The sequence below is a fragment of the Athene noctua genome, chromosome 12 (genome assembly GCF_965140245.1).
Source record: "Athene noctua chromosome 12, bAthNoc1.hap1.1, whole genome shotgun sequence".
Taxonomy (NCBI): domain Eukaryota; kingdom Metazoa; phylum Chordata; class Aves; order Strigiformes; family Strigidae; genus Athene; species Athene noctua.
The window spans coordinates 15,707,829-15,728,766 of record NC_134048.1 but is presented as its reverse complement, the minus strand read 5'-3'; the positions used below and the strand labels follow the sequence as shown (position 1 = coordinate 15,728,766).

General features: G+C 44.0%; 1 protein-coding gene across 2 annotated transcripts in view; it reads right to left on the bottom strand.

Moving 5' to 3' along the window:
• Positions 1-108: 108 nt before the first annotated feature.
• The window catches only part of ADAM19 (ADAM metallopeptidase domain 19), a 39,039-nt gene continuing 18,209 nt past the window's right edge, over positions 109-20,938 (bottom strand). The window contains exons 6-24 of one of the 2 annotated variants that reach the window (XR_012634417.1): positions 20,380-20,572; positions 19,852-19,917; positions 18,404-18,475; positions 17,469-17,635; positions 15,702-15,786; positions 15,316-15,455; positions 13,516-13,693; positions 12,774-12,863; positions 11,324-11,519; positions 10,935-11,043; positions 10,205-10,409; positions 9,549-9,629; positions 8,367-8,475; positions 8,129-8,264; positions 7,819-7,891; positions 7,054-7,263; positions 4,406-4,552; positions 3,370-3,624; positions 109-2,490 (exon numbers count right to left, since the gene is read on the bottom strand). Coding sequence is in view for 1 of the 2 variants with exons in the window: in XM_074916140.1 (XP_074772241.1) it covers positions 3,550-3,624; positions 4,406-4,552; positions 7,054-7,263; positions 7,819-7,891; positions 8,129-8,264; positions 8,367-8,475; positions 9,549-9,629; positions 10,205-10,409; positions 10,935-11,043; positions 11,324-11,519; positions 12,774-12,863; positions 13,516-13,693; positions 15,316-15,455; positions 15,702-15,786; positions 17,469-17,635; positions 18,404-18,475; positions 19,852-19,917; positions 20,380-20,572 (2,332 nt within the window). In the remaining variant the exon portion in view is untranslated. Of the gene's footprint in view, positions 3,625-4,405; positions 4,553-7,053; positions 7,264-7,818; positions 7,892-8,128; positions 8,265-8,366; positions 8,476-9,548; positions 9,630-10,204; positions 10,410-10,934; positions 11,044-11,323; positions 11,520-12,773; positions 12,864-13,515; positions 13,694-15,315; positions 15,456-15,701; positions 15,787-17,468; positions 17,636-18,403; positions 18,476-19,851; positions 19,918-20,379; positions 20,573-20,938 lie in introns of both variants that reach the window. The other variant, XM_074916140.1, reaches the window with a different exon arrangement.

Here is a 20,938-nt window from a genome sequence, read left to right as displayed (position 1 = left end):
GAAAGATCAAGTGGCTCTTAAAATTTAAGTATTTCTTTTTTTAGGAGATGTCTTGACCTTGGAGAGTGCCCCAATTGTTTGAGCCTCATGACCTGTCCTGCTATCATTTAAGCCCAAAAGTTTTGGGTTTTGTTTTTTGTTTTTGTTTTGTTTTTAATTTTGTTTAGAGGGATGTCTGAGCTGCATATTAAAAGCTAAACAGATATAAGTGGATGATGCTCTTCAGAGCTGTAGGGATGCAGTTTAACCCAGAGTGGTCCCATCTACCCCTCTCCATCTTTCTCAATGGATGTTACCTGGACTCTTGCTCACAGCTCACTTTCAAAACCCCCTTGGATATATATCAAGGGTGAGGATGAAGGGATGGGGGAAATAACATTTTGAGTTAGAAGGTGAAAAAGGAAGGTATTACTGCAGTTCAAAGTTTCTCCCATCTTGCTACTAGGTCTTACAGCATGGAGAGACTTAGAGCCCTTTGCTCACAGCGAATCCCAAACCAGGAGCCACAAAGCCTGAGTTGGCTTTGCTAGGCCTCCTTGGGCTGGAGACAGCTCTGCCTGGGTTAGCCCTGGACCACAGCGCACACTGATGCTGTCTGAGATGCTGCCCTGCTTATACCTGGGTCTGGGCATCGCCAAGCAAATGCAGCTTGGGGTTGGCGGGGAGAGGAATATGCAATCTCTTATTTTAATAACATTTCAGTACTTTTTTTTTTAATGTGGAAAGGGAAATAAAGGCTTTTTCTAAAACAACACCAAAAACCAAACAAACAGAAAACCAACCAACCTTGCACATGGATCTGACAGTTTTTAATGATTTCTCTGGGCGGTGTAGCCCTAAAGGATAAACAGGCTGAAGGACTGCCGAGTACAGAAGGAAGAGCATCTGCGGCAGAGAGTGAAACAGCAGCGCCCTCATTTGGTATCAGAAAATAATCCAAGTAATTCACTCTAGCTTCGTTTTTGGCATCCTAATCGGTATAATGCTTTATGCACTTTTAGAAGTAGATTATAAACAGAATTCATTCTTCTCACTGCCTAGAACTGCATTTCATAAAAGCCATTCCTCCAGATATCCTGCCATCTCTGGACAAATGCTTTATATAAAATGAAGTTTTGAACCAAAACAGTACACAGTGACAGAATATTTGTTAACGACAACTGATAAATTTATTAAAACGAGGCAAAAGGCACAATGAATTGCATTCTTCAAGTATTTGCATAGATGCACAAAGAGCATTATTGTAAACCATGTGGACACAGGAGAAAGTGAGATGTATTTTGGTATATGTTCCTCCAAGCAACATTATCTTTTAAAAAAACCTCATGTTTTACCATCTTTTACTCCTCCTGCAGTTACCCTATTCTTACTCACTCAACTTGCACACATATAAAGAATTAAAAGGACTTATTTAAAACTACCTTTTGGAGACTTTATGATATTCCAGCAATAAAGTTTTCCATTAGGATTTGGTCACATCCAGTTGTTCTCTGAGCTTTGTGTGTCTGGGGGAATTTTTTTAAAGCTTGATCCCATGTTCAGATGAAATGCACTGAAAATATTCTTAGTGATTTTTGATGGCCATCTGATAAAGATCAGGGGCTGCAGCAGAAGTATGCTGTTGGCTTCAGCAAGGGCTCAGATACAAGATCAAGTTCTTGTGGTTGAATGTGCACCACAGTGTAGGTACAGTACGTGCCCAACTTACTGCTCCACCTGTGAGCAGTAAAACATGCCATTACACAGCCACATTACCTGCACCTCAAGAAATAAACTTGGGGGTTGTCTGAATATAGGTTGTTTATATGTAATAATTCAATTATAGAAAAAGACACGAAGTTTAGAAAGCTGATGTCCTTCACTTGCCATCCCTTATTTCAGAGAGAAGTCTTTTAGGTTGGTTTGTTTTCCAGGCATACAGAAGTTAAGAAAAGGTCCAAAATTATTAAGATAATGAATCATCAACCAGAAATTCAAGACACACCCTGTGTACTGTTTCCTTGTGGAGAAAGAGGTAGTAAAGTTGTGAAAACTATTGTCGTTGTCATCCTACAGATACATTGCTACATATAACTACACATTTAATCAATGCTGAGGGTTTATCTGTTTGGGTTTTTTTTTTCAATCAGTAGAGCTTAGGGAAAGAAAACCATCAGACAAGACTTTTTTTCTTTATGCCAATAAAACAGTTTCTCACATGTGCAGCAGCAATCACACTGCTTGAGGATTTGTGTATAATAAATCAGACACAACAGAACTGTAGTAGCCATAGATCCAGAATTCCCTATGTTCTAGGAAATAATTTCAAGGAAAAAAAAAATTGGCATAACAAAAGGTCTTAATTTAAAATCCTGAGAAAAAACGTACAAAAGTCCAAACTATTAGGAGGAAAAAAAAAAAATAACCACAACAAATTCATAAGGGAGGGTCCTCAGGGTCAAAACCATCAGCTGCTTAAAGTGCACACAGACAGCTCTCTCCATCCATGTCCTGGAGAAAAAAAACCTGGAGTAAATGAGCTGCCCTACAAAAGCACCATGTGTTGCATTAATATTTCTGCTGTTTTACCACCTGGGCAATTTTAAGGTAGGTTTCTCACTGGTAAGGGGAGCAGACAGCCTATGCTGAATTACTGCTCAGCACAGACCAAAGCCTGAGGAGATGTGCAAAAGTGTCCACTGACCCATGGTACCGCATGCTGGAGAAGAGATTTCAGCACTGGCTTTTGCTGAGCTTCCTTCTGGCCATTTGCTCTGTATCTTGGCCAGAGAGTTTCCCTGTCGTACCTTGCCTGTGTCCCAGGGACACGGATGAGAGTGCACGGGCCACGCTGAGGGTACTGTCAGGTCTTACAGCACTGAGGCAAGACAAGTGAGTGCTGGAGGACAGACAGGTTGCAGTGCTCTTGCTGATGATGGTTATATGGGGAAAATAAGTAATCTGCTCTATTAAAGCTAATCAAAGTCCACTGTGACCCACAAATTATTTTAACCAGGAATATTTCCATGGTTTTCTCCCTGTTGTGGCCCTGCTTGTCCCCCACTGTAAACTGAGAATAAGCTGAAGAAAGTTATCAGCGGTTGCCGCCTGCTCTCCTCTTAGGAGGCAGAGGTTTCTGTATAGCACCAACGCATGCAGCTGAGGAAGCCAACAGGGCTGGGTCTAACATGAAAGCCCATCAGGGCTAGCACCGGCACTCACAGCTTGTTCTCTCTGGTAACACTTAAATAACTGATTAAAAACACATGAAAACCCCATCACCCCATCCCTGCATTGGATATTGCACAATAATATTTAAATACCGTATAAACAAGTCATCCCTATATGGAAAAGGCTATCAGAGAGGGTCGAGTTCAACTTGGCATGTACCGGCACGTGTTCCTGGGGGCACTCCTGACAAGCCTGACTGCAGCTTGTTGAGTCACGTAAGAAACCAGGGAGGCTAGAGGAGAGAAACCGAGACACTGTCTGTGGCCGTGGACATTTTTTTGCATGATGAAGGCCATCCAGTCCCTGGTGAAGGTCAGAGACAGCCAGAAACAGACTGTTTCATGAGTGCCCACAGGAGCCCAGCTGTCCCACTTTATAGACGTTCACTGCTCCAGCTGTCCTGACGCCAGCATTCTGGGTGAGATAGAAAACGGGAAAGAGAGAGAGTGAGCGCTGGTGAAAGAGCAAATGCTGCCCTTTCCCTCAGATGATGTTACAGGGGACCAGGGGAAGCCTGTCTCTGTTCACATGCATTCACACCCTAACACGTCATTTAGGAAACTCTCCCACCAGGAGCACAATGAAGCTCCTGCAGTTGTCTCCATTTTTCACAGCTGGCCTCAAGTACATTGCAGGCTGGAGGCAGCACCTGTGCTGTGTGGAGTGGAGGTGTTTTGTGTTAAGGGGTCTGGTTTGCAGGGAGCTGAACTCAGCAACTAAAAGTCCCTTATTAACTCTCCTTATTAATGACAATTTTGGGAAACACCCCCTGCAAGGAAAGCATCTCCTTAGCTATGGTTAGAGAATGGAGAGAATTTCTGTTCCTTACTAGGGTCCTCAAGTCTTGCATGGACCTTCCTGTTTTGCTGCTCTTCACTAACCATTCTGGGTTAGACACCACTTGGCCTCCCATTGCTCAGCCCCTCACACAAATGTCTTGTCTGAGGAAGCGCTCAGGGGTGCAGAGGACTGAACTGTTTTGCCTAACCCAGTAAATGCTTAATAAGGAGCAGGTAAAAACAGAGACCCCCGCGACAAAGGCAACCAACCCAACAGCCTCTCTGTCTCCACCCACCAGGGCTGTGCATGAAAGTGTTTAGCAGTATGACAGCAAGGTTACTCCCTTCAGAGTGCTTTTATTCTCCAGTGGTGAGGGGACGTTGCTGTGCTTCCCACCACGGCACTCAGTGCCTACCTCTGCCACCGGCTGGAGCCGTCCTGGGGTTCTGGTGTGTGCAGGAGGCAGCGAGACGGCCAGGCTGTTCCCTGGCCAGGCTCTGGGTCTGGCTGGGATGGGATTAGCTGGCAAAGCTCTTTGGGGTGGCCGGGGCCTAGAAATATCCTATGGAAAAAAAAAAAAAAAAAAATTGAACTCTCAGCCTGGACATATGCCCAGCCTGAAAACAGAGATAATATTTGCATTCACTTTACATGGCCTGAACTTCTGGGTATGGCCACAGGTCCTTTGGACCTCTTGGGTTTTTTCTTTTTTGTAGGTCTGAGACAGCAGACTGGGTATGCAGCTGCCCACCTTGAGGTCTCTGCTTTGGAGTTAACGCCAGGGATATTACAATCTAATGGCTGCATGAAGAAAAACAGGAGAAAACTTACAGACTGGGCAGGAGTTCCCATCACAACTCAGCCTCCTGTAGCACCCCCACTTGAGACAAAGGACTGAAGGGACACAGGTAAAACCATGCTTGCAAAGACCTCTCCCTCTCTGAAGCGAGGAGGGAATGCAGGTGGCTGCCACGATGGCTTATTGTATGATGCAGGTGATTAGTGGGTTTCAACATGTACAAGTTTTTCACCTATCAAGTTTCATGAAGACCGGATGGCTTTGGGCTGCTGGGCAGCTGGCTTCAAACTGAAGATGACTAAACAGGGTAACTGTTACTTTTCTCTGCCTCCTAAATGGAGCTGCAGGCTGAAATCATGACATATTCTGGCTACTAGAGGACTCAGAAGTTTTTGCAAGTAACAGGGAAGCTACGTTCCAGAGCTTTTTAATTAGCCACATTATTGATGCACTTAAGGTTGGAAGCAAGTTTCACACACATGCACTCACTATATGATTGCCTATACAGTATCTGTGAACCCTATATACATGTATATATGTGCTCATACAAGCACACGCAGCTCTGCACCCACCTACCATCAGTTATCGCTTTGTTTGTGCGCTCAGCTGTCTCTAACAGGATACTCAGAGCATTATATTTTCCATTTGTTTAATTAATTTCACTGTAAAGCATGCCCCTAGGGAGAAGTTACCACACAAAAACTAACTGCCTGCTGCTGCTTAGCCTCTGTGCTAAGTCACTGGCCTACAGGTGTTGATTTAATAAACACAGCTGCAGTCACAACTTGGAGGGCACCCAAAAACCCTGCAGTCTCCTTAGACTATGCATAAATACAATGCTTGGTGGCCGCATCAGCTGATGCTTGGGGATCTATTGCTCTCCAGGGACCTTGCCCTGTGACTGCAGGAAGGACAAGGCAGACTAAATCCCACTGATCGTCAGGTCCAAAGAGCTCTTTTAGGAATACCAAGAAATAAAATATGGCAGATACTGCAAAAGTCTAGGAAGGACACTGACACTAGCAAACAGTAAATTAATTCTTTCCCCTGTACCTTCTACATCTCATGGCTGTTCTCCAACCCAGAAATGGCAAGGTTTCTTTTGGAAAACCTAGGAAAAGTGTTCCATCTAGTAGGTCTGAGTGAGATAGAGAGACTGGATGCACTGGAGAGGGAACACCGTGGAGATTGTGGGGAACTTGTCAACAACCAGCTGGGAAGGATACCTATTCCTTATTGACTGCAGTCAGCTTCCTGCTTTTGTTTTAGTTTTCTTTCCTGCTGAAGTGCCGGCTGTTCACAGGAACAATGGAGCTAGAAACAAATCCCATTCACTAAAATATTTCAGGTTTGTTTTTCTCTATATCCTTCAGAGAGAGAGAGATTGCCTGGGAGCCAGCTGCCTGCTATTCTCTGTAACTGAGCTCTTTGCTTCTTCGCTGGCCCTAACCTAATAAAGCTAGCAGGGAAATATTTTGGTAAAATGGGCTTAAGTCAGTCTGATTGATTTGCCATCTTTTCCATAAGTGTAGGGTCTGTACTAAGCTTAGAATAAAATTGCCAGAAAAAAAGTAAATCAATACCCTTTCCTTATAACCCTCAAAATAACCTCATGGCTAAGATGCTCACATAAGATGGGGTCAGTCTGGGTTAGGTCTAATGTTTCCTATGCAACATACTGAAGGTCCCATTTCTGCTCCACATTAAAATTTGTCTGAGACTCCCAAGGCTGTAGTCCAGGAATGGCCAAGTGCAAGATACCTGGGGGATCATCCCAAGGAATGGGGATCCTGTACTCAGTACTGACCCTCACACTTATCACGGACTGGTAATCTGACAAGGACTTGTTTCTGGGAGATAAGTGCAAATGGTAAAAGGAGCTATGCTAGGCTTGCTTAGGGAAAATTCTGTACAGTCCTTTCATTCCTGGCGAATTATCTATTTGATTTTCAGCTAAAAAATGTTTAGGTTACCTTGGTAAAGTGAATGCTGCTTTGTGAGCCAAGATACCCGAGTATCAGGTTCAGGTCAGAGGTATCAGGGGACAATTAACAGTAATTGTGCATGGTAGTGCCCAGCATAGTCACTACCAGCTACACTAAAAGGCAAGGAGCACCAACGGTAATCGTCCTGTGAGATGGAGTGTGCACCACTGAGCATGGTAACTCTTACACCCCCACCAGAGTCAGAGAGGCTTCATCAGCCTCACTCAAAACAAACCTCTCACCAAACTGCCTCTGCAGGACAGCGGCACAACTCCGTACCTGAGAGACGGGGGGTTTGGGAGCAGGAGGTGCTGGCCTGCTCGGGGGTGTCCGTCGGGCAACGTCCTTTGCAGGCAGCGGCTGCGCTGGCCCAGCGGGCTGCCCCGCGCTGTACCCCGTGGAGGAGGTGGATGGCTGCTGTGTGGTTATCTGGAGTCCTGGAGCTTGCTGGGGAGGAGGTTTTGGTGGGATTCCAGGGAAGCCAATCACCTGTGCAGAAGACCCAGAAATCCCCGGAGTTACATATTTCCACTTGAAACCACATTTTTTTCTCTCTGCTACACTTTTGAGGATCTACATGAGGTCTATGAGCCACATAGTAGAAAATATTGCCTGCAACACCAGTATGTGTTGTATATGTCCAGTAGGCTTTGATTAGATAAACTGGTATAACTTGGAATCATGAGGCAGAAATGAGAATCAAGAGAACAGAGTAACTCAGGCATTAGGATTTTAAGTGATGTTGCAAATAAACCCAGGGTTTGCAATTTCTACAGTTCTGAGAGGGGGATGTGACAGAAGATGATCTATCAGGAGACACAAGAGGCCACACACGTCTGATCAAATCCCAGCTCCTGCCTTCTAAGGAAATCACTAGAAATAGATACTACATTCAGCTCCTGCTGACTTTCAGCCATGGGTGATGTCTGTTTTTCCCACCCTTTGACAAAATCACTCCCTAATTGCACTGAGAGGGAACCACATCCCACATCTTAGGGCAGCAGCATCTCTCCTCACAGAGGTGGAAGGTGACCTTGCCCCTACCTTCCTCTGCTCCTGAGGGGTTTTCAACTTGAAGGCAGGGTTTGCATGCCCGTTTCCAGAGGTGTCACTGACACTGAGAGGAAGAAAAGAGTAACTGTTATTTCCTTGATAAGTTTTCTCCTTTTTTTTTCTTTTTTTTTTTTTTTTTTTCCCGTTATATTTTAACTGAAGTAAAAAAATGAGAAGCAAATACTGGTTATACCAACAAACCCATCTAGTTAAATTCCTCACAGCCTTTGCAATTTCTCTTCTGTCCTGACACTGGAATGGGGTGGATATGAGCAGACAAGGCACAGCACTGAAAATTTACCTGAACTGTGGGGTCTTCTTTAGAGAACAGATGGCAAATTTATTCCAGCATTTCAGATAATAGAATAAAAACAGGATTCCAATGAGAAGGAGAATAGGAGCCAGGATTGCAAGAGTCATCACGACTGCCGAAGGGCCTGAGAACAAGAAAGTAGAGTTAGTTAAATGGAAAACTCTCTGCGCCCAATCTAATTCAAGTCCTTCTGCAGTGCCACCATAGTAGAGTTGGTCCCACTCACCTTCGGGCATAGGGGGACCACTGTCCAAGCTTCCTCCATTTCCCTGCTTGTTGCAAAATGGGGGTGCCCACCCCTGGTCACAGTGGCAGTTCTTGTTGTTATTGCAGACCTGGAGCGGGAAGACTCAGAGACTTTAATGCCAGCTCCTAAAGAATCTGCAAGCTAAAAACAATTAAGCCCTTGATGTATAAAATACTCCAGGCCTATAAGAGTTAAGTGCCTGGACATTTTCTTTTCAGAGAACGAAAATGTCTTTTACGTCCTCAGAAATTCTCCCTTTCTCCAAAAGACAAAGGTTTTTCAGCTGAAGTACCACTAACCTGGAATCAGGAGAAAAGCAGCGTTTAGAAATACATTTCTCTTGTTCTTGTCTCTAAACTGGAGGACAGGAGTCTTCCCTTCCATCCAATCAAGATTCCTTATTGTTTAGGTTTATTGCATGGCCCACTGCTATTTGTTTTCTCATCTAGGCAGCCACTGATTAGGGATGTCCTGTGCTAATTGTAGCACTTAATTTGATTCTGAGGAGTAGCTGACAATCACTTGTTACAGCTTCACGGATCGTAAGGGAATGAAAGAATGGGGTGAGTCCCTCTCCTTGTCAGGTACATCATGGGGACCCCCAGGCTGCGCAGGGAGGCACACACTGCTGCACGCTGCTGTGTCGAATTACTCCTCTCCATTGCCTAACTGGACCGTAAGGATTGAGAGATATTGATGTTCTGTGCCAGAAACGTCAGCAAAAGGTATAAAAAATTCTCATCAGCCTTTTCTTTCCATTCCCTGAGGGTACAGCAGAGCACAGTTTGGGATAAACTATTCTAAATATGACTTTTTACTATGCTTTTCCTTCAGTAAGTCTGGTTTCTTTTTTTTTTTTTTTTTTTTTATTCAATCTAAACTGGGCCCAGAAGATATTTCTATAACATTATCCCTTCTTGTTTTCCATTCATTGCAATTCATATCACTCCTGTGGACCCCCTTAAATCCTATGTCAAAGGGACACTCACAGACCAGAAAATGCTTCAAAGCATGAAAGGAATGTGCAGATCAATAATCAAGAAGCAGAAGTCCAGAGTGAACATAAGCATGGTATCAGAACTGATCTGAACAACCGTCCACAGATGACTGGCAGCCCATCCTGCTTCAGTATGAAATGGAGATGAAAAGGAAGACACCTACTCCATGCCCATGGCACTTTTTGCTACAGCCTTCAGACTCGAAGATGATGGATGTGTTCTGGCAGCGTCCCTCAAAGCAAACCTGCAGCGAAAGCATCCAAAACCTCTGCGTTAGCTCTTTGGGTTATGTACCATATCACTGCTTTGTGCTAATTTGTGACCTGCAGGGTTCCAGACACCTTGGCAATACAAGTAACAACCTGGGCAGAACAGCAGGCCATGAAGTTAACCTGGTTCCCAAGTAAATATTTAATCATTACCCTAAATCCCAGCTAACATGTATCAGAGAGAGAGGAGTGGGAGCTCAGAAGCTGATAGCTTGGTCATGCCCACGTGGCAAGTCTCTGAAGGAGCTCTCAGGTATCTCGATTTCTAATTGTGTGTCTCACCTCTAAGCAAGACAACCTCAACGAACCAGTGAATCCCAGATTTAGCACTGGCCCTGAACTTTATCTGGCAAAGACTTAAGGTATGGCCTTTGGTGTGTATTCTTCCATTGCTTCTCAGAAGCCTCTAAGAAATAATTTTTCTATCAAAGTCTCCTAGAAAGGCGTCAGACATAAGAAATGAATGCCTTGACAATCACAAAGCACTTTCCAGATGGAAAAGTGATAGCCTGAACCTCCCCCGAGCCATTACAGGCAGGACTGTACCTACATGATGACTCCCACATTTTGTTCCTGTCAACACCAAGCCAGGATCCAGCATCTCCTTTTCTTCACTCTCCGATCGGTACACATGGGTCCCTCGGCACCTCAGCTGTGTCCTCTGCATGTGGATAGTTGTGTCTATGGCCACTGCATTGGACTGCAGGGGTTTAGAAGCAGAGCTCTGGCACTGGATCTTCCCACATTTAGCATCTCTGATTTCAAAGGAAAGGCTAAAGTGATTATTTCTGGCGTTGCTGAATGTTTTGCAGGCATCAGTTCTACATGTAAATTAAAGCAGGAGTGTTGAGCCATTGTTCAATGGCAAAAGAGCAAGCACCTCCCAAGAGCTAACCCAGGCAACAGTGTCTGACGGGTACTGATGGGACCATTTCACTGTCCCCATGGGTAGGCCAGCCTCAGCAAATTCACAGATAAGACTAAGAAGTTTTTGTCTCAGTTAAAAAGCTACATTTAACTTACAGATTAGAAATCCTCCCTTCTGTTGCTTTGAAAAAATAGCAACTATATGTTTTAAAATGCAAAAGGCAGGGAAAATGGTAAATTTAAAGTTGCAGTCATAAGTGCTCTAAGTCTGATGAGGATTGCAGCTGGTTTCCCAGGAGACAGAGGGAGTGAAACCAAAGCATAGATCAGTTTTATCTACTGGCCCATAATTCTGTAATATAGAAAAACATCTTCTCCAACAAGCAACTCTTGGCTGCCACTCTGCTTTCTACCTCATCTCACACTTCCTGTAGTTGCCGTAGATATCCTTCCCACAGTTCCCGTAGATGTCTCCAGCGGCATTAACCTTCTCGAAGCAGGAGTCTGGTGCTGGCCTTGCTCCTGCATGGAAAAGACTTATGTGGATGATTCCTGTGGAGCCTGGCAGCCCATCTCACCCCATGCCAAACACTCAATTTTCTTTTTCCGGGATAGTTTGAGCATGGGAAATTTTTGCTGCCTCCTCCAAGCGAGCAAGGCAAGAGAAAAGGCTCTTCAGACTTTGCCACTGATAAAGGGTATGGAAGGTACTACTGCCTTACACAGGGTCAATAATAGTAGGATGCCATATAATATTGCCTGTTCAAAGGACAATGTATTTCGCTGCAAGTAGTGTCCTTACCAGGCCCCCACAGCTGCAAGCACTGGTCTTTATATGTGAGACACATGCCACTGTAGCAATAGGCCTTCCCTCCGTCGCAGGAAGCCCCATCGATTTGGTAAGAGTTGGGGGGGCAAAACGGTGTCTCGCCAGTGCAGTATTCTGGGAGGTCACAGAGTCCTGAGCTCTCCCTGCAGAGAGTTCCTGGAGACATCAGCTAAAAAGATACAAAGGGAAAAGAACTGAATTATTGCTTGGATCCTTTGTAGTTTCATGTCTGCACAAACTCTCCCTGTAGATAAGAAAAAATCTTGCATGCGTCACTTCATCCACCTTGTCTTGGGTTTTTCTGAGGTGAGAAGTGATCCAAATGACTCTGTAACTTCATTTAAATGGCCGAGCTGTGTAGAATCAAATCAATGACTGGGTCACTTCCCTAGGTAGCAATGAGATCATGCACAGAAAAGAAGGCTGCCAGATCTCAAGGGGATACCGATCCATCTCCCTCTACCCTAGGGTAGGATCAGATTTACCTAAACCATTTCTGACAGATGTTTGTGTAATCTGTTCTCAAAACCTTCCCTGTCTGGCAAGTTTGTTTCAGTGTTGGCCTGTCATTTCTGTTGGGGACATTTTCCTAATGCGTATGTTCTGTCTCCCATGCTTACGAATTTACCCAGTTCATTCTTGCCCTGCTCACCATGGACATGGAGAACAGAAAGGCATACACAGTTACATCTAGAAGGGTTTTCCAAGTCTCTTGTGAAAAGAGTGACTTCAGGTGGATTTCTGCAAAATTATTTTCCGCACGCTCAGGATAGGTCAGTAAGAACATACAGTCAATGTGCAAAGATAAAAATGAGCTTAAGAGAAATGTTTGCTTTTTGAGATAATTTGTTGTCAGATCTTGAGCTCTTTGGCTCAAAAATCAGAAACACATTTTAACTGGCCTCTAGAAGGAAAGCTGAGTTTTAAAATTGTAGTGGTCGCATGCATACAATCCTCTTTGCTAGCGTTTCTTCATCAAGCACCTGGGCTAAAGGAATTCAACTGCATCCCAGAGAAGAGGATTTAGAGCAAAGATAGCATCCAACCTAATCCCCAGTGCAGGGGGTGTGTTGGCTCTAGGAGCTCTGTCTAGATGTCTTGCAGAGCCAAAGGATATAAATATTCATTCTGATTCATCCTATCCCTAAGTGTTTTAAGAGAGGCAGTGTGACTTCATTGCAGCGGCGTTCACAGCTCATCTTAATTTATCATAGGAGTCATTCAAGTTAGCTAGAAGAAAGGACCTCACTAGTTTGATTGTGCTCGTAGCTGTTGTACTTAAAAATCAGACCATGCTGCTTGCAGGTGAGGAACTGAACTCCATGTCTGGCTGTGTTTGCTCCCATTTCCCCTCTATTTTTCAGCCTCACATCTCCACCACCATTATTCCCTCTCCTCTCTTAGGAAAACTCAGGGATCCCACCTTGCACTGATGACAACAGCTGCCATGGGCACATTCAGCACCCAACTTCAGGGAGCAGGTGCTGGCATCACAGCAGGGGTTATTGCATTCCTGGAAAACAGTGAGATGCAGCAGAGTTTACAAGGCAGATGTTTGAGACAAGAATGTGCCAGAGCATCAGAGTGCAAAGCTGACGCTGATCTGTTCTTGTACATGATGAATTACAAGCAAAGTAACAGCCTTCCCTCCACAATATGTTCACGATACCCAGCATGTGCTAAATTACAGTGCTGCCTAATTGTCTCCTCTGTTGCACTGAGTGGATACAATACATCTGATGAGCCTGAGCTGCTGGCTCCAGCTCCCTTTTGTCTTATTAGTCAAAGCGTGGATTTGGAGAAGTGAGATGCGGTGCTAAGAGAAGCCCCATCCTTATCCGGAACAGAGCCATGGGAAAGGTGAACTTACATATGAATCTGCAACATCTAAGATAACTTTTTCTTTTCTTTTTTAAATGAAGTTTTCATCAGATCTGTTCAGCCATAAGTGCTGGGATGCATCGTACTACGCACTGTGAGTTTAGTCAGCTATGATACTTTACAGCCTTGATTTGCATTGAGTCTAATTTACATAGAGGGAAGGTGTGCATATCTCCTGCACAAACAAAAGCTGTTTACATATCGCATAACTGTATTTGCAAAATACATAATAAAATCATTATGTCCCACTAAATCCCAACTGGTTGGATCTGAACAATTGTTACCTCCACCTCTCCACAGTCACACTCCTCCCCCTCTTCCAAGTAGCCATTTCCACATTTCTTCCCACCATACATTTTTTTGGTATCCGGCATATTGGAGAGACACATCCCTCCACCAGACTGCAGATACTTCTCCAGCTCTTTTCTATTGCACTGGTTGAACACCTTGGGGAATGGGTGCCTGAATATGGACAGTGTAGAAAAACATCATGACAGATCTGGGAAATGGTTTAGAAAACCAAAAATGAGCACATGCAAATCCTGACAAGTGCCAGAGGACACAAGTCCCTCTGAAGTCTATGAAACTGTGCTAAAGAAGATTGTGATTTTGTGTGCCTGTTCAAAATCAGACCCATCTGGATTACATTTGAAGCTAAGGTGAAACTGCACTGCAAGACTGTCTATATAATATAATGGCCTTGAAAAATAAACTTTATTGAAACAAAATATGTTGAGTTAGACTCAACTTTGACAGCTGACAAGTATGTCCAGTCTTACCTGCTCAGTACTGAAGCTGTGGCTTATTCCTAACTGCCTGAACAAGCCTGACAATCCAGCACTCAGACTGTGAATAACTGCTTGTAAATCTAACTGCTAAAAATCGTATTTCCTTTTTCCTATCCACTGCCTCACTGTGAATGATGTGCATACATTTTGTAACATGAATTATGAATTTCTGTTGCTACAATGCCAGATACACTCTATATATGACCCTGCATGTGTGTGTTCATGTTGCATGTTCTACTTGCATGCCATTATGTTTCCACTTCTCACCTAAATATTTTTCCTTATTTGGAGGAAATCATGCACGTAAAAAGAAGATATCTATGGGGAAAATTCTGTTAAAACCTGCTAAACCCCAAGAAGGAAGGCTTGAGGAAACAGGGAATGTGGCTTTAAATGAATGGGTTCATCTGACAGTTTTACGTGACTGAAATATAGAAGCTGTTGTGGTTCCTCATCCAAAATAAGCTCTGGAATCCCTGTGGGTTTCCAGAGTCACTCTCGCTTCCCCTCTCTCTCAAAGCCAGCTATTTTTTCCCTTTTAAACACAGGCTTTCTGTGGTTCACTGAAACTAAGCAGTATTCTTAAGACAACACGCAGTCAATCTGTTTTCATGTCTTGTGACTTAGAAATATAGCCCTATTGCTATGCCTTTTAATAAAAATCAGTTCTTTCCTGAGGCAATCCTTTTTCCTCTCGTTACCACATTATAATGCACATTAGCTTTTGCACGAGATGCTTTAGAAACCCTATCAATTATCTATCCACGCATCTCATGTGAAGTGAAAACCACCTAAATCTCTACATGCCAAGGTCACACATGCTCTGGTGACCCCTTTTTTCTCTGTACTTGCTGGCAGTAGACAGTCCAGGTTCTGCAGAAGGATGTGTGTGTGTATGCATTGAACTTGATTTGGAGTGATGGATCATGAGGTAGGACACAGTGGGAAGCACAAACTCGGAAATGAGGGGTTAGAGGGGTCCTGTGACAGTCTCTTAGGACAGAAGATAAGAAAATTTTCCTTTTTACCACAGTTTAGAGCTCCACTTCTAAATGCTGCCAGGTCCCTCCATTACCTAAAGCCAATCCCATGCAGGAATAAGTTAATGGGAATTTAGCAAATTGCTACTGATACACAAGTCAGAGTTTTCCCAGCAGTACTTTCTCTATAAACACACTAACTCCAACAGGCAGCAACAGACCCACCTTCAGTCTGCATTTCTAGCTCTTACTCCACCAAGGCTCTTGTAACAAAACCCTTTGCATTTCTCCATAAGATCCTGTAAGACGAACTCACCCCGTTGCAGAAGCCATGATGCAGCCTCCATCTTCTGCAGGAGTCGTACAGCAGCCAGCTGAATCATGATTCATGCCAAAATTGTGTCCCATCTCATGGGCAATAGTAGCAGCAACACCAATGGCATTATCAGAGTGATCCTGTGCAAGGTCAAAGAGGCACATCAGCATTTTACCTGTCCTGTGCACCTCAGAGTTAATGGGGTAAGCAGCACTTCTCATTACTACATGTAGAAAACATCTACTGAAGAAAACATCTTCCTGCCTATGAGCAGGTGAATTAGAGGCCTTCACAGGACATATTTTCTCTCTGGGCTTTAGGAAGCATCTATCCTATGTATTCAGTGGTGTCAAGAAACATCTTATTAGGCTTTAGCAATTACTTACCATGTTCACTCCTCCTGACTGGTAATCAGAGCACATAGCCATCACAGGAGCCAAGCCTACTGTAGTACCTTGGAAGGGCATGCCCCTAAAAATCAACCCAGAAAGACCATGAAATGGCACTGAGGCACTTGAGAAGGCAAGACAGAGAAATGCATCCTACAGTCCACAGCTTTATACATCTACACAGTGTCAGGTGAATACATTTTCTTTAGTAGTATCTTCAAGTACAAGACATTATAGCAGAGCTACAAAGCCTAAAGACTTTTTTTTTTTTGGACTATTTTATTTTATGTGCCAATCAGTCAAACCTATTTTTTATAACAGTCTAGTGCCAAAAAAGGCTCCCCTGGAGCTTTGCAACAAGCACAGTGTAAAGAATATGGAAGTGATTCACGTTAAAAATATAATGACTTGAATATGAGGAGCATGGGTGCTGCTGGTGTTTTGCTATGTATATAAGTTGAAAGAGATTTATCGTAGTTTTATTGTTAAAATGGTTTGCAGGTTTTTCTTCCTCAAGTAAACACAGACTCATATGGACTGTTATTGTGAATGTGGAAAAGTACTGGAAAAAACCCTGTCAGAAGCCCCTAGCAACACTGGATTGAAGCAAAGAATGGAAAACACCAGACAACCCCCCCTCAACAACACCAGAAAAGTTGAGAAAATTCGAGAGACTCGATTACACGGACTAAAACACACACATCTTATGAATATGTAACAGAAAACACTATAAAGGGTGAGGGGTTTGTTTATGCCAGTCATGATGGTCACCATCATCATCGTCATCGTTATAGGGGCCGTCAGTGCCCAGTGGAAGCCTGCTGAACCTTTTTGTTTTACTTGTTCTTGTTTCAAATATATTTATAAAAGTCATTTTCTGGTTCTGACTCTGCATTTATAACAACAGAAAAGACTATTTCTGGATCTTGAATTATGTACTGGTTTGAACACTTAATTTGCCCTAAGCCTGCTATTTGTCAGCTTGGGATTCAGGGACTTTGACAGAATACTAGATAACACCTTTGAGGTGCAGCCATGCTCAGCGCCTGCCTGGTGAGCTGGAATTCTGCACCGTCCCTCTCAGCGTATCTGAAATGGGAGCCTTCGAAATAGTGCTCAGGATATAACTAGGTGAAGGTGAAAAAAAGGGAAAATCAAACAAACAAAACAAGGGAAAAGTCATTGCATCTCCACATTTCAGTTCTACAGGTTTCTCCTCTGACTCACCACTATTTACTGGTGAATGAATTACCATGAGAGAGATAAGGAGGTCTGAGTTGCTGCAGATTTTTCTTCCAGTGACATCTGCATTGCTGGCCATAGCTACTGGCCCTAATGAGATCAGTAGGATGAGTCAGAGACCATCAGCTAGCTCCCAGCACCTTGTCCCTTGTGTCTCAGCAGGATGAGTTAGGAATGAATGCCTTCTGCAAAGGGCTTAGCTCCCCTTTACAGGTCTTGCTTATGGTTCAGATTTTCTTGAAATTGTACATATAGCTGTGATAGATCATGTGCAGCTGCTTGTGATAGGCACACACTTTGGCCGATGCACTTTGATGCATGTGTATTGAGACTGCTGCACAGCCTGGGACCTTCACTTTCCCTAGAGTGTTGTGCTCTGGCTGCCAGAGCTTAATGCTGGCTGAGTGGCTGCTACGTAAATCTGCTACTCTGAATCTTAGAATGATAAAATCTTACACACTGATTTCCCACCCACCCAAACCATTTGTCAGAAACAGGTTATTTCAGGAGTAATAAACTTACGTGATTAGTTGGGCATTATCATGTTTTCTGCACACCCGCTCCTTGCTACTCCAGGCCAGAAAGGACTTCAGGGTGGAGTAGGGATTCTCAGTTACATCGCATTTATTCCAATTACTCCAGATCTCCAGCCCCACTAAGGCAATCCGGATATTCAGGGATCTGTAAAACTAAGATAGAGGAAGGGAAAAACATGACAAAACACAAACTGTGTTTTAAGTCTTGAATATAAACCCTGCTAAATGCTACTACATGTCAGAGTACACGCATGTCCAGAGAAAATGGAAACACATTGCAACTTAGTGCCACAGTCATGCAGAGAGAAATGTGCACCACCCACAAACCTAACCTTGATTAACTAGAGATGCTGAACTTAAATTTTTAAATGAATAACAAATAGATAATCTAGAGAAACAAGAACTGGAGACTGAAATCATGTTTCTCTTTAGATATGCCAAAATTCCTGAAAAGAGGAAGGAAATAATCTGCTGCTCATGTCAAGTACAAACAGGACAAGTCTTCATGGGCAGCAGCGTGAAGGGAGTGGTGGAAGTTTAAGGGGGGAAGGGGAACATGAAGGGAGTAGATCTGAAAAGCTGTGACATTTCCTTCAGCAGCACTGGGTACCATGTGCAAGGATGACCTCTGAAGGTTCCTTCCAGCTCTACTTGCAAGATTTCTACAATCTAAAGTGAAAACTTTAGTCCTTTGTCAAAAAAAACAGCATTTAGGTAGCACTGTTACTACAGAGATGTATTAAAACACAGAGATGCTCATGCTGGCTCCAAGGTAAGGAATGGAGATTCCCCCACCATGTCCAGCAATTGTTTCTCAGATGCTCTCCACTCCCCAAGTCACTGGGGAGAACTGCTGAAACATTATTCTTCCTCGGTCACAATTAATTCTAATAATTCATGATTTGGCACACCTGATCTCACCTTATCTACGTAATTAGCAGCCTCCACTAATTTAAGTCTTGTTGCTTCAATGTTGAAATGATGCTTCTGAAACTGAACAAAATGGATGTTAGCGCAAAGGCAACTGGAAAGAACTGTGTTAAAACAAGTCACATTACTCTGGGAATAAGAAAGTAACTTTCAGGTGAACCCCAAAAGCCTTCTTTTACTGTACAGCTGCCTGTAAGCCCATCTGTACATGTATACGCAGAATTAATCCCTGGTGTCCCATGGCAGGGATGTTATTCAAACAGTGGTAGCAACTCAGTGGAGCAACCCAAACTTATCAGAGCTCCCAAACCCAGGGGCTGACAAAGAACTGACAAATTTGTCAGGTGAAATACATGGTAACATGACTTCATGTTGGAGGTCAAGGCTACTGCAGTGCTCATCACTTCTCACTCATCCAATGAATGGGGGATGCATCTCACTCAGCCAACGAATTTGCCTACTTCAGCCAACTGGCAATTAATGAGTTAATTTTAGCAAACTGTTTGATTCAAGGAATTAAAGTTGCAAAATGTTTAGACTGTTGTTTAACAGACAACAAAACCTGGGACGACTTCTAGTGAGGGAGACAGTAAAGTAAGAGCAGTTAACGACACTGCGAGGGCATTTACCCCAGCGTGGCTAATGAACTGGAGAACAACATATGGCAATTTCTGGGTATAATGTGTTTCCTCATAGTTTTCCTGGTATTCTGCTGCCTAACAGAGAAACCAAAATAGGTTCTGCCTCTTTAGTTTTGTTCAGAATAAATTACAGCCCAGAGCACTACATGGCTTTCTCTACTGGAGTTTCAAGTTGTGAATTATGAATAGGACCAGCCTGACTCCTGTCTGTGCTGGAGATTAACCCATCGGCAAAACACTGTGTGGTTTGCACTGTCAGTAAGTACATCTGGCGTGCCATCCAGGCTGGGGATGGGGGAGGGATGGCTCACTATACTGCGTCTCTTCCAGCCCTATTCTATGATCTGGAGCCTTAAAAATGTCTATTTATACATCTGCTACCAGCTCAGAGCAGGGGATAATCATGGTTATCTTCTCTAGAGATTAAGTGTACTGCAGAGTCAGAAGCATGTCATTCCTGGGAACCCACAAGTCACCCTAGGCTGAAGGCAGTCTCTCCCATCAATAACTAGGGCTGACCACTGGTATCTCAGGAGGCCAGAACTGACCTCCAACCCCAGTCCTGCATCTCTCCCCTGGCCAACAGTGGCTGATGGTGGTGGCAGAGGGGATATGGCTGCTAGGACAAAAGCAACAAAGACACAGCTTCCCTGTCTGCTGGTGGGGGTTGGACCACTGAGATGGCAAGCAGGAACCTGTTGAACTCCAGCTGTCCTCCCCTCCCCACGAGATGCTGCAGGTGGGATGCTTACCCTGGGTCCTGTGCTCAGTTGGCATAAACATGATCCCGTTTCTTACCTCTGCATAATCAGCCACAAGCAGAAGCTCCACATACTTTGTAGTCTGCAGAGTCTCCCGTTTCACCTGTGGCAGCAGCAACACAGGTTATTTCCCCAGCAGCTCCCCAAAAACTCTTGACAAATCCTATGTACAGGTCATTTTTCCCGGTTTGTTTTTCACTGGCCGTTCACCCCACCCCCACACTCAGGGACCTCCAGGTGTGACTGACTTATAGCAACCAAGTTTCACAAGTCAGTTGAACTACAGCAAGTGCCCATGTGCCCATCCTCAAGTCACCCATTTGTTCATGTACTGGATGCACAAGTCTGTGCAGGAACAGCTACAGCCCAGATTCCTCGTGCTACACAATGGTCCCAAATGCTCATTTATTTCCCTGCTGGAGCCGCTATTTGGCAACCAGCTTGCTACAAATCCCTTAAAATATTCTCCTTCATTTCACTTTCTGAGCTATGCTCCTGGAGAGCAGCAGGCTCCTCAGGCTTGCTTTAGAGCATCACGTACGGACCGGGTTTGAGCCCTGCTCACCCTCTGGCTGGGTGGTTTCATCCCAGTTGTGAAGTCCCTGAGCCAGTCTTCGGCTGCATCCCCAGTGCCCTGGTACCCACAGGCTCCTCTCTGTAACTTCAGGTTGTCCAACCTGTAGATCAAGTGCTGGTTTGGGCTGTCAGGAACAGGCTCTAAGATATAGCTGGAATTGCTGCTTAATATGATAAGTCCTCTGTTGAAACAGGAAGCAATAAGAGAAGTTAATTACTATCACAGCAACCGGAGACAAATCCTTCTTCTGCTGCTGAGTTTCTCTCTGACCCTGGCAAGGCACTTAGCAGGCCACTCAGTTCATTAATAAAAAGGATGGGAATATTTTGAGTCCAGAGGGGAGAATCCCCAAGCTATCATATACTAACATCTATTCAGTGGGCCTCAGACATTCAATTAAGGGGCTATTGGAGCATTTGCTGCAACAGTGCTAACCTGAGAACTCCTGATTTTTTTTAAAGTACAGCTTTTTCTTCAGGGACAGTGGAAGCTTTTCAACCAATTGAAGAAGCTTGTCTTTAACAGAACTGACCTAAAAAATTTGAAG